Source organism: Maniola jurtina, chromosome Z, assembly GCF_905333055.1.
Source record: "Maniola jurtina chromosome Z, ilManJurt1.1, whole genome shotgun sequence".
NCBI lineage: Eukaryota > Metazoa > Arthropoda > Insecta > Lepidoptera > Nymphalidae > Maniola > Maniola jurtina.
In genome coordinates, this window is record NC_060058.1 from 4,295,385 (window position 1) to 4,308,565 (window position 13,181).

The window sequence follows — 13,181 nt, forward strand, 5'->3', positions numbered from 1 at the left end:
GATCGAGAGTGTTCTTAGCTATAATCCAAAAAAATTGGTGCAGCCGTTTAAGAGTTATCAGCTCTTTTCTAGTTTTCTTGTAGAAAAGAAGGTTACATAACCGTTAGGTTCATAATATTGTCAATTGACAAATGTCAAGCTGTCAAGATGGACGTTGCCTAAATACATAATTATTTATTAATTGAAAATGATGTTTTGGAAAACTCAGATACTTTGGATCGTCGGGGGTGTTATAAATTTTTAATTTACACTTGTGTAACAGTGTCCTTATTGTAGGATACGATGATATCCTGTATTTTACATACAGAATGTCATGGATGTCAGGATGTTTCCCATAAAAGTTGTGATTTAAAGGCATGAAATAAAAGAATCATAATATCCAAAAGCACCCAGTTTTATTCTCACTCACTTATAGAAGCATAACATTGAAAACAGTATTAAATTGGACCCATTTCGAAACAGGCTAAGTAAAAAAAATCTTATAAACTAAGTATTTGTGAACTTATTTATTAATTTATTCTAAATCCATACACCCAAGTATATCTTGCAATAAATTAATAATAATTTAAATATATTTTAGAGATCCTATGACATATCACATAGAATTCATTATTTATGGAATGAAATTTTAGGTTTTTAAACATTTATAAACATAATATAAAATAACATAGTAAGTATAATTCGATATACATATTCATGCAAAAAGGATAGCAATCTACACAGAGTTAGTTTTAGATATCACGTGACTTGATATTCAAACTTACAAGAGTATTAAAATATATGTAGGTACTAACTTTCAATTCAGAGGTTGGATCCTTTTTTGCGCAAATAAAATATGTCTAATTTAGAATAAACAAAAATGTGAATGTATTATAATAAAGACACGTGAGTATCTATATGTTTGTGTATCTGTCTGACATCGTAGCTCCTAAACGAATGAACCGATTTTGATATCGTTTTTTTGTTTTCTTAAGGGGATCACTCAGGCGACATTTGCAACCTTTAAACATTGCATATAGGTTGAATTAGACACATGCCATCTGAATGGTCCCCTAAAGAAGCCCCTATCTTGACTACGAATTCCAGTGTAAAACATAAATTACGCATTTTCTGGAGTAAAACTTCTACTTGTTGTACGTGGAAGCGGAAACGTTGCCACCGTGGCCTGTCCAGTTGGTGTGAACGAATTCACCTGGCTTTGACATCAGCTCGTAAGTGTGTGCACCGAAGTAGTCTCTTTGGGCCTGCAGATACAAAGTTTTTGATGTTAATTCAGTTGTAAAGAATCCTAGAAAATAAGTCTAAAGTAACCCACCTGGTGTTATAATATTCTTACTTAAAGATGGACTTTTGAGCCGAGCGTCTGTCCTCACGATATTTTCCTTCATTGTTGAAGCAAGTGATATTTAACTGCTCAAAACGCAGATATCTTCATAAAGTTAGTGCGCGCCCGAGATGGAACCCCAGACCTCCCGGATAGAAGCCCAACATCTTATCCACTAGGCCAAAGTGTACTACAGTGAGGAAACTTGGTTTTGACTCTGAATTGACATCTGTCAAATAGGCTAGGGGGCGACGTGAAATCAAAAATACCTACCTAGTGTCAAATGTGGTAATATTTGATGCCTGCTAATGTAGACGAAGACGCGACGTTTTGTTACAAGTTGTGGACTATGACTATTACCGCTTACATTTTTTATTCAGATACAAGTTATTAGTAGCCGTTGACTGCCACCGCACGTGGTGGTAAGTGATGATGAAGTCTAAGATGGAAGCGGGCTAACCTGGAAGGAGCATGGCAGTTTTTATTAAACCCATACCCCTTTGGTTTCACACGGCAACGTACCGGAACGCTAAATCACTTGGCGGCACAGCTTTGCCGGTAGGGTGGTAATCAGTCATGACCGAAGCCTGTCAGCAAAAAAAAATTACCTGCAACAAGTTGGCCGGCAGCACATCAGCCCTATACCCGTCGTAGAAGGCTAGCGCTGCCCCGAAGGCCGGCGAAGGCACTCCGAGCAACGCAGCCTGGGCCACCACTCGCCGCAGCGACATTTGGCACTCCTTCATGCGCGCGAAGAAGTATGGGTCCAGAAGGAGGTTAACCATTCCAGGGTTCTTCGTGAACGCGTCCTGGAACCAAACATTTTTCCACTAAAGATCTCAGAAAAGGAGGATTTTCGGCCGAAATAAATTAAATATAATATAATCAAAAGTAAAGCCTAAGTGTGAGTCGGACTCGCGCACCGAGGATTCCGTACGCGGGTATTTTTTTCCGACATTTTGCATGATAAATCAAAAACTATTAGGCATTAAAAAAACAGTTTTAGAATGCACTGGTAAAGCCCTTTCCCATTCATATTTGGTTACAAGTTCCCTAACTGTGAACTGTGACAACCTTTTATCGATAAGTTCCTATCGGCAGATTCTAATAAAATGATTATTTATTTCGAGGGTGGGGGGGGGGGGGCATTAATGAAAGGTCTGATGGATAGGAAAGTGAAAGGCAGAAAATGAAGTGAAGTGTACCTTTTTGATTTTTTACTCATATCTCGCAATCAATCGGGACTACGGAAGTTAAGAGGATAATATAATAATTCGTATTATCTCTCTGTCCATCTGTTCGTTACATATGCGTCCGCGTATCTTTCATTCAGTTGAGTTTAAACTTTGTACAGTTGTCGTTGGTAATTGCGTGAATGTGTCTGATATAGTACCAAGTAATGAATCACCTTGATATTGCCGAGGAAAGCACTTCGGATGATGCATCCTCCTCGCCACATTAGCGCGATGCTCCCGTAGTTCAATGTCCAATTGTTAACCTGTATTAACATATAGTCACATTTAAATACCGGTCAAGTGTGGGTCGGACTCGCACACGTACTATATAGTACCATCGTACAAGAAATAACACTTTTTAATTATTTTTTATTTTAATGGCGGCCATTTCGAAATTTTTATTATTTGTTGTTATTAGGGGCAATAAAATACATTCAATGAAAATTTCAACTCTCTTACCATTACAGATACAGCCCGGCCAGCGTGGACTGTGGGCAAAATCCTTCTCATCCTGAGAGGAGACCCATGTTTCAGTAATAGGCCAGTAATGGAATGATGATGATGAAATAAAATTGTTTCATTACCTTAGCGGCTTCCCTCAGCAACATAAACCCTTGAGCATAAGAGATGAGCTTGCTAGCAAAGAGTGCTTTACGCAAGTGTTCGAGGAACTCCATTTTGTCACCAGCGAAGTTCATCGAGGATCCTGGCAAGACCTTGTTGGCGACCAATCGTTCCTCTATACAAAAAGACACAATACAAGAAAATAACACTTTTTTGTGATGTAACCACAAATTACTTATTTTCTTTCCCTTTACATGTGCCATAAAACATTGCTACCTGTCAAATTTCATGATTCTAGGTCAACGGGAAGTATTCTATAGGTATACTCCCTTGTCTTGATAGACACGACAAACGGACAGGCAGACAGGTGGAAAGACAGACAGACAACAAAGTGATCCTATTAGAATTTTTTTTACTCTGGAGATATGAAATCCTTAAAGTATATAACCTTCAAAACTGGTTAAATTAAAAGAAGAAGAAATTAAGGATTGTAAATTTTAGTGCTACTCTACAAAAAACACTATGCTTAAGAGTGGCACCAAAAGTCACGAGGCATAAGTTTTAATTTAAATTGAATTTGTCTGTGTTATTCTTATAACATGGGTAAGATAAAGAAGGATGAGTTGATCAGAATCAGTACCAATATCTAGATTTCGTTACAAGAGTTTGTTACCTTTCAACGCGGACAAGCAGCGAGCAAAGACAGCTTCTCCAATAAGAGTAACGGGGACTCCGTACTCCAAAGCACTAATACCAGTCCACTTTCCAGTGCCCTTCTGACCGGCAGTATCCCGAATCTTGGGTAGGAGGTATTCACCTATGGTAACAATACAAATGATAACTTACTTATAAATTTAAAGTAAAAAAGCTTTTGTAAAGTAAAACTGCAACCTCACCTGGTGGTAAGTGATGATGCAATCTAAGATGGAAGGGGGATAATTCGGAAGTATTATGGCAGTTTTATTAAACACATACCCAAACCACAGAGTAAGGATAGCATGTTATTACCTACAAGAGGTTCTATGAAGCCATCTAGACAGAGCAGTCATTCCGGAACCCATATTGCTGAGTCGTTATGGTCGTATTTTACCACGACATCGGAGTAGTACGCTAAACCCAGGGTAACCCGTACTTTTGAGATGACAGTTGACATTTAGAGAAAATATGGCGAGTCCATTCACAATATTTACGCATTATATAAATGTTTAAAAAACCACCTAAAAGGGTAAAAAAACTTACCATCCTTGTCCTTGAAATTCAAAATATCACGCGTGATCTCAATTAGGAAGGAATCTAGGATCCCTTTGTTCCAATCATCAAACACCTTAGCCATTTCATCCTGCTTCATGCCTGAAAACACATACTTTTAAAAACTTGGGTTTACGTCTCGGGTGGAGATAATAATATAATCAACTAGATGATGCCCGCGACTTCGTCCGCGTGGATTTAGGTTTTTTAAAAATCCCGTGGGAACTCTGCTTTTCCGGGATAAACTGTTGCCTATGTCGATTTCCGGGACGCAAACTACCTCTGTAGCAAATCCATACTAATATTATAAATGCTTAAGTGTGTATGTCTGTTACCTTTTCACGACCCAACAGTTTAACCGATGACTGGAATCTGAGTAGCTGTCACAGGGTGAACGATGTATTTCCCCAGGTGGATACTACATATACATAAAGCAGATTATGTGCATCAGAGTCTTGACAAACTCCGGGCATACTCTGCAAATATGTGCCCTGGAGCTTTAAGTTAGCTGAGTAAGTTTAGTGTTCTTACCGAGTATGTCCTTCATTATATGGTAAGCCTCGCATATGAGCTGCATGTCGCCGTACTCAATACCATTGTGTACCATCTTGACGAAATGCCCAGCCCCATCTTCGCCCACCCAATCGCAGCACGGCTCCCCACTAGCTTTAGCACTTATAGCCTGGAACGGTTTTTCATTTTGGAACCAAAAGTTTAGACAATTCTTAAATTTTAAGTGTGGACGTGAAAAGGGGTGATAACCTGTTGAAGCCTTCAATACGGAGGTTCGACTACTAGCATTTCAGAGTCATTTGCGTCACTGCTTTAACGTTGAAGGCAAACATCGTGAGGAAACCTGCATGCCACCATGTAATACGTAATAAGAATACAAAAGGAGTAAGTACTGCATAATTTACGTCTCTGAATGTGTTAACGTAAGTCATATTATTATGATCCTTTTATAAATAACAGACAATGCTATATTTTCAGAAATGTGGCATGTATAAAGTTATAAACATGGTATAAACAGTGCAATTATTTTGTTCATTATCATCATCATTAACACATTGCAGACACCTACTGAGCACTGATCTTCTCTCAAAATGAGAAGCGTTTAGGTGAAAATTATGGAGAAGTCTCAGGTATGCAGGTTTCCGCAGGATGTTTTGATGTTAAAAAAAAATGATATTTGATTGCTTAAAACCTACATAACTCCAAAAAGTTAGAGGAGGAGGAGGAGGAGGAGGAGGAGGCATACGTCTTAAACCCTAACTATCACCGCCATTTATTTTGTTCATAAACTATACCGCGTAAAGTAACACCGGCATGAATAATGCAATCAATCGTTGAATCAATCGCACGCTAGGCCGTATGGGCTGACCTCGTCTTAACCTCGCGAGGTCAATCAAGTCGGGCAGTCTATATAGTAGATATCGTTAATCAAAATAGCATATAAATATGTAGGCAATTTCTTAATGATTATTAAGATTGAAACATGATCTAAACCTTTAGATTAACCGAGCCTTCGTGGGCGCACTAACAATATTCTTGAACTATCAAATGACATTGAACTACCCTCAACTACAACTATGGTAACTCTCACATACTGCACGACTAGGTACGCCTAACCTACCTAAACCGGCTCCTCCGCCCCTACACCGGCCCCAAACCGACCATCTTACCTAACCACCACAACCAGCCCTACCAACAGCAACACATTAGGTAACCATTACTCTAAAACCTACAGTATGACACACCGTATCTACTGAGAACTGTGGACTATGGCCTTTCTCATTCTGAGAGGAGATCCGTGATCAGTAGCGACCCTGCGATGGGTTAATTGTGATGAAAGAAAGGGTCTGGCTTCATATTCTATTAAATTTAGTTATTTAAATTTAAGTGACACAAGGCTTTCTTCATAGCCTTTCCTCCTCCTCCACCTTTCTCATCCATCACCGCTGCCTTCATCAGGTCATCGGTCCAGATAAGATTTGGAGTATGAAAATTGTAAAACATTTTAACTATAGACATAGTTAGTTTATTTATTCATTAGTTGTAATAACTTTACATTGCAGACTTTAGTAGTTTTTTTTTTCAAAAATACTTTTCCCAAAATAGCAAATAGATTACCCACGAACGCCGGCAGTTTCGGTCGAGCGTGTAGCGTTCCGTTAAGTGTTTAGTAAGAAGCGCATGTGTTCCATCTTAGATAAATGAACAACATATTATATATGTACTTCGAATCGAATCAGAAGCTTTGCACTTGTGTGTAAATAGATATTAGTGTGCATTGACATAGTGCCCTATTTAAAAACTGGTTTGCATGCACCTGTAGTGTTACTTTTTCTGAATTATTTAGCTTGAATAGAAGCAAACAATGAATTTTTTGCTTTTATTCAAATACCTGGAAAATAGGTTTGACATATGGCCACGCCGCTGCATGTCCTCCAGGCATCAGTGAAGGACCATGTCGAGCTCCATCCTCCCCACCACTTACCTGCAGAAAATTATTTTTGATACTTACTATTTAGTAATGCAACAGGTGGGATTTTAACCCATGACATTTCACATTTTAGTTTGCAACTTGTCCGCTAAACCATTGAGGCATAAAGTAACAATTTACTTTCAATAGGATTTCGAGAATAAGAACTGGTTTCTAATTTACTACGTGCGAGCAAATCTTATAAGAGCTTTATAGTGCAGTGGTTATAAAGATAAAAAATCAAACCTAGGCCTTTTAAAGATTGTCTAGTAAGAAACAGCACCTCTAAAAAAATTTGGTGGTGTAAAACTGTTGTACTTATAGACTAGGTGTAATAATATACTTACACCCATGCCCATATAAAGTATTCCAGTTGGTGCCAGCTCTTTGCACCAACGTTGAGTATCTGTGTACTGTGAGTTGCCGCCATCAATAATTATGTCTCCTTTTTCTAACAGTGGCACCAACTTTTTCACAAATTCATCAACTGCTGAACCAGCTGCAAACAGAGTTAAAATACTGAACTAATTGATGCCTGCGGCTTCGTCCGCGTGAATTCACAAGTTTAAACAAGGACAATGTGTCCTAGTCACTTTATAATTTAAAAATCTTACCTTTTACAAGTAACATAATTTTTCTTGGTTTCTTAAGCTTTGATATCATATCTTCCAATGATTTTGCTCCAATAACTTTAGTCCCTTTTGCTTCATTTGCAAGGAATTGGTCTACCTATAAGTATTTGAGTAAGTTTTAGTTAGAGTTAAGTTAGAGTTAAGTATATAGTACACTGCCAATTAATTAATGAATTAATTTTACAGCTCAAGTTTTAAAAATTTACCTTTTCCACTGTTCTATTAAACGCACATACAACAAATCCTTTTGAGTCCATATTAAGGATCAAATTTTGACCCATCACAGCCAAGCCAATCAATGCAATATCCGCTTTGGATCTAAAAAAAATAAGCATTTTTGGTTAACAATAATGATTTAAAATTATTCATAAAATTTGAGCAGACCTAGAAAGAGCATCTATTATAGCGTCCAAAATAGAATAGGAATTAATTTCCTCATATTATAGATAGGTACTAAGAATATAGATAATACAATACATATGTGCTGTGCAGACTGCCATCTAAAACACATGCCCCGTCTCACAATAACCTGCCTTGAATTTCCTGTTTGAATAGAGCAACCTCCAAGTTTCTTGCTGGTTCTTCTTGATAGGTTTTTTTCATTACGAACCAGTGGTACATGAATTTGGTGATTTAAAAGGACTGAATTAAATGAATTTGAATAAAAAATATTCTATTGGGCCGATATTTGTTGTTGAGTTTGTGAATGTCAGGACAAGGTTTGAATAAAAGAAAATTTTTGGAAAATCTTCCTCAGTAAATTGCACCTGGGTGAAGCAGGGATGGCTGGTTGTTTTAAATAAAAAATTATTACTTTACTAAGTAGGTAGATATTAATTTTTAGTGGTAAGTTTTTTCAGTTTAAATATAATATATATTTCTCTTTTTTATTTAAGTACCTACTGTTTATATGTAATTAAACTAAGTAATTATCATATATTCAATAATTAGTTCTAAATTCTAATTAATAAATCATTTCCTGTGAAACACTTAGGACAAAGTTTGCAAGTTAACCTTCAAGTAACCTTGTGGTTAAGTAGCCATTCAATTAAGACCTGCATGATGGCATTATATAGATATTTTTATCAGTTTTTAGAGTTTCACGAAAATATCTACTTTCTACACTTAAAAGGTTGAGTAAAAGTCAAAATTCAACCCAATTTAAATACAAAAGTAAGGATCAGTTCATTAGAAAAGTATTGTTGGGTATTAAACTTTTGTAAAAATTAGCAATATAAGAGTGTAAAATATAGAAATAAAATATTTGTAATAAAGTCTTAAACTTTACGTTATTAAAACTCAGTGCAGGTATTAAACAGCTCATGCATTCATAAAACAGACTAGGGGTTAGGCGCGATTTAAAACTAAATTATATTATAGTAACTTACTCTGCCATTTTAGTGAGAAAAAATATAAAAGCCGGCGGGATTTTTATCCTTTAGTCCAACCTGTGCCAGTACTTAGTTAAAAAATATAAAATCAGAAAAAGCTGAGTGGTGCAGGGGATGCTGACTGCCATTTTATCACGCCAGATGGCGCATCGTCGCCATGGCCATTGAAAACTGTCATATTCATACGTTTAATAACCTTTCACAAAGTAATTTTTTAATTTTCTCAAAATATGCCTCTTTGTGCTGTGCCAGGATGTACTAACTCCGGTGTCCATTTATTTCCGAAAGATCCAAAGTTAAAAAAACAGTGGGAGAAGGTTATACGTCGCAAAAATTTTGTGGCGACTTTGCATAGCAGGTTATGTCGGAATCATTTCCAAGAGTCTGATTATGTAGGAGAGTCAGCTTACACAGGTGAGTTAAAAAGTATCTAATTTCAGTCATTAGTGTCACAGAATCGCAGTTATCATTTGTACCAGTGTGTTCATGGAACTATAAATATTTTACTGTGTTTGAAAGCTGATTTCCAACACACATAATTTGGTTTGAATATTTCCCTAGTTTCTTTTAAAGAATAAACAAACCATGCATCACTAATGTATCACTATGTATCCTGTCACCCTTTATCCACCTATAGTTTTAGGCCTGGTCTAAAAAGCTCTTATTTTTATCAATGTTACTAGTTATGTTACAATACTAGTTTAGACAAATAATATTGCTGACTTGTTCAATTTATTTTTATTTTTCAGGATATCCTCAAATATGCAGGTATTTAAAAAAGGGGACCATACCAAGCATATTTCCTTGGTCCACCCATGTGTCAACAACGCCTACATCAAGAGCCCGTCGATATTTGGCAAGAAGCAGACGCCAAATTGACTTCGGTCAACCAACTGTGGATGAAAGTATTCCAGAACCCTCTACGAGTACTGAAATAGAAATATCTACAATAATAGAGTCCTCAACAGAAGACATTACTCCAAAAGCAATATCTGTTAGCACTCAGTGTGGTAGTACTTTGGGAATATTATCACTAGAAGCTATGAGAGGCAATAATAAAACTATTCATTTTTATACCGGTCTTGAAAACTATGACAAATTCATGCTGCTCTTAGACACATTAACTCCTATGTGCTATAATTTAAACTATTTGAGAAGTACAGTTATGAATGTTTGTGTTCGTGACCAAATGTTAATAACAATGATGAAACTTAGAAGGTATTTACCAGATTTTGAGTTGGCATTTTTGTTTCGTATTTCAGAAACTAATGTTGCAAACATTTTTATAACATGGATCAATTTTATGTATGAAATATGGAATTTAATTGATATTTGGCCCACTAAAGAATTAGTTGAATACTTTATGCCGGAGGCATTTAAAAGAGGTTTTCCGAGTACAAGAATTATTGTGGACACAACGGAAATACCCATTACAAAGCCTGGTAATCCTATAGCACAGCAAGTGACATTCAGCAACTATAAACACAAAAATACTGTGAAGGCTATGATTGGGGCAACACCTGGTGGTCTAATATCATATATCTCAGAATGTTATGGTGGTTCTGTCAGTGATAGACAGATCATAGAAAGATCTGAGCTGGTTAATCGTTGTGACAGTGGCGACTCTATTATGGCTGATAGAGGTTTCAATGTGCAGGATATATTTGCTACAAAAGACGTTACTATTAATATTCCAACATATTTGAAAGGAAAGACACAAATACCTGGTATTAGAATAGTCCAGGATCGAAAACTAGCAAGCAAACGAGTGCACATAGAACGTATTATTGGGCTAGCCAAAACTTACAAGATTTTAAAAAGTGAATTAAGCCCATACCACGTAGCCTTATCATCAAGAATTTTATTCATTTGTGCTTTTGTATGTAATTTTAGAGAAAATATTATGAAATAAAAGCTGTTTAATCTTATATAAATTTTTTATTAGACATTATTATTCTTTATATAGGAGTTTTTTAATCACAGCAGCTTTAAAGAAGTTGTGATAAAAATAATCAAGTTTTTCTAACATGTACTTAATGAATTCTTCATCATAATCAATGAATATGACTTCTAAACTTTTGAAGGTATAAACCAATAAGTTGCAAAATTTCCTTTTTGTGACATACAATTGCCCTTGTATTTGATAGTAATATATGTTGTTCTTTTTCAAAGAGAGTTTCCCATTTTCATATTGTAGATATGGCACATTTAGTGGACAAACTTCTTTGTTCCGCGAACTATATGGACATTTTACTTCTATTATTGTTTCTGATCCCAGTAAGCCATCAGGGGATGCTCCTAGGTAAGGACGTTCCTTACTCAAAAATAACCCACATTCTGTAATTTCAAGATTAAAAGTGTCCATATATTTTTTCATTGCAATTTTTTCATTTATATTACCATGTGCCATTGCTTTGGTTTTTATTGTAGTTTTATGTAAGATTTGACTGGAATATTTCAATAAACTTTCAGTTTTTAAATGGCACACAGTATGAAAAATGCTGGCTGTTATATGGGTTTTTCTGTAACTATGCCATTTTGGGTTATTGCTTTGTCCTCGAGTCTCCCTTTCTATTTCCAGAATCTTTTGTTCTGATACATTTTGCAATACCATAGATTCTAAAAAACAATCTATGGCACTTTTTTCCAAGTACTCATGGTCCAAACATATGCTTCGTTGGCTGGCTACAGGATATATCTGTTTTATAGGCATTGATGACTGTGGATAATTTAGAATCATGGACTGGAATCTGCATTGAAATGCCTTCTTGTCAAAATCAGGGTTTTGCTTCAAGTATGGCGAGAAGACAGTATTATTTATATCCCTTTTTGATGGGAATCTGGAAGCTCGTAATGGAGTAGCATAATATTTCCTTGATGGCTTATGGAATGTCTGTAGTTGTGACGTAGAAACTTCATGAAGGATTATTATTTTTTGCTGGACAATGTTTTCTGCTGCAAGAAGCACCACAGCAATGTGTTTACAGTGGGCTTCATTGCCTTCACCTGCTGCACATTCACAGTTTGCCTCTTCAGGCATTCCATCATTATTTAATTTGATGTTAATCTCGTATTGAAGTTGTTTCATGGATGCCTTGCAATAACCTGGAAGTATAGGTATAATAAATTTTAATTATCAAATTAAGGCAAGTACACAAACAAAATCTAAAACCACACTGTCATACCACAATCAATAGTAGTTGCATATTATTTCAGTCATCGCCTTTTATTTTCTTATATCCTACTAATATTAAAAATGCAAAAGTATGTTTGTTTGTTGGTTTATTCATTTGTCCTTCAATCACGCCACAACAGAGCAATGGAATGTGATTTTTTGTATGGGTATAGTTAAGAACCTGAAGAGTGGCTACTTTTTATCCTGGAATATTGTGTGAGGAGTTTCAGTAGTACTTAATCAAAAAACTTATTCCACACAATTTCCAAGGCATCAGCTAGTTAAAATTAAATAGCTAGTCTAGTATAAGTGGAAATAAGCCTACCTTTTAGGTAAGTATCTTGGCCAGATGTTGCTGATCGTAAAACAAGAAGGTATCTCGATTCATACAATTTAACAGCATCACAGATATTTTTATTGAATCTGAAATAAATACCAATGCATGAGGACTGAATGAGGCTTAGGGTATTACATGATAAATAAAGGAACAGTATTATTATATTAAATGTCTTTTGAAAGAATAATATTATATTATTTGTTATTATAAGCACTAGGTACCTACCTATCAAAGTAACTTTGAATATGATGTTTGGTAATCTTCGGCAATATGGTGGAGCTATTAACGTCTTTGTAAAGTTCTACAGCAGGTACGTCAATTGCTTGGCTTTGAGAAGCTTGCAGGGTTTGGTGACCAAAATTAAAATTTCGATCGTAGGCTTCTAACCTAAAAATTAAAAACATATATTATGTACTAAAGTAACGATCTCAGGGCTATACTTAATTTTTTAACATGAATTATTTAAGAATAAAAACATTCAAATCCAAAAAAAGGTGCTAATTATATAAAAGACCACTAAAAAAAATTAATAATATATATTAGGACTACCTTTCTACAAGTTCCGATTTCTTTCCAGTTATCCTCCCTCCTCGTTTTTTTAATTCGTCTTTCAATTCTTTGAGCTTCCAGGTAGAATACATATCAAGTATTGCGTTGATCGATAGGTTTTAACCACAAAAAACAGCAAAAAATCGATTTGCAAACTGATGTAAACAAAGCAATTACAAAATGACAGCGGCCATCGCGCTTCTAGCGCCCTCTGCGCTCAGCTTTGCGTCAGCATCTTCATTGG

The 13,181-nt window shown here is 35.9% G+C and overlaps 3 protein-coding genes across 4 annotated transcripts; 1 reads left to right on the top strand and 2 right to left on the bottom strand.

Annotated features, from left to right (window-relative positions):
* Positions 1 to 376: 376 nt before the first annotated feature.
* Positions 377 to 8,986, bottom strand: LOC123880608 (6-phosphogluconate dehydrogenase, decarboxylating). 2 transcript variants are annotated; one of them, XM_045928806.1, is made up of 12 exons: positions 8,874 to 8,986; positions 7,692 to 7,803; positions 7,468 to 7,582; positions 7,201 to 7,352; positions 6,776 to 6,868; positions 4,903 to 5,053; positions 4,363 to 4,473; positions 3,797 to 3,940; positions 3,144 to 3,298; positions 2,733 to 2,822; positions 1,933 to 2,133; positions 377 to 1,244 (listed from the first exon to the last, which is right to left on the bottom strand). In XM_045928806.1, the coding sequence occupies exons 1-12, from the start codon at positions 8,879 to 8,881 to the stop codon at positions 1,125 to 1,127; spliced, it is 1,452 nt and encodes a 483-aa protein (XP_045784762.1). In that variant the 5' UTR covers positions 8,882 to 8,986; the 3' UTR covers positions 377 to 1,124. The 2 variants fall into 2 exon arrangements, with proteins under 2 accessions (XP_045784762.1, XP_045784763.1); XM_045928807.1 differs by having other exon boundaries at positions 6,776 to 6,864; positions 7,197 to 7,352.
* Positions 8,987 to 8,994: 8 nt separating this feature from the next.
* LOC123880609 lies at positions 8,995 to 10,788 on the top strand. Its single transcript, XM_045928809.1, has 2 exons — positions 8,995 to 9,290; positions 9,626 to 10,788. The coding sequence occupies exons 1-2, from the start codon at positions 9,107 to 9,109 to the stop codon at positions 10,786 to 10,788; spliced, it is 1,347 nt and encodes a 448-aa protein (XP_045784765.1). The 5' UTR covers positions 8,995 to 9,106.
* A 39-nt stretch (positions 10,789 to 10,827) lies between these two features.
* LOC123880607 lies at positions 10,828 to 13,181 on the bottom strand. Its single transcript, XM_045928805.1, has 4 exons — positions 12,938 to 13,181; positions 12,614 to 12,775; positions 12,377 to 12,474; positions 10,828 to 11,981 (listed from the first exon to the last, which is right to left on the bottom strand). Exons 1-4 carry the CDS (start codon positions 13,027 to 13,029, stop codon positions 10,828 to 10,830), a joined length of 1,506 nt encoding a protein of 501 aa, XP_045784761.1. The 5' UTR covers positions 13,030 to 13,181.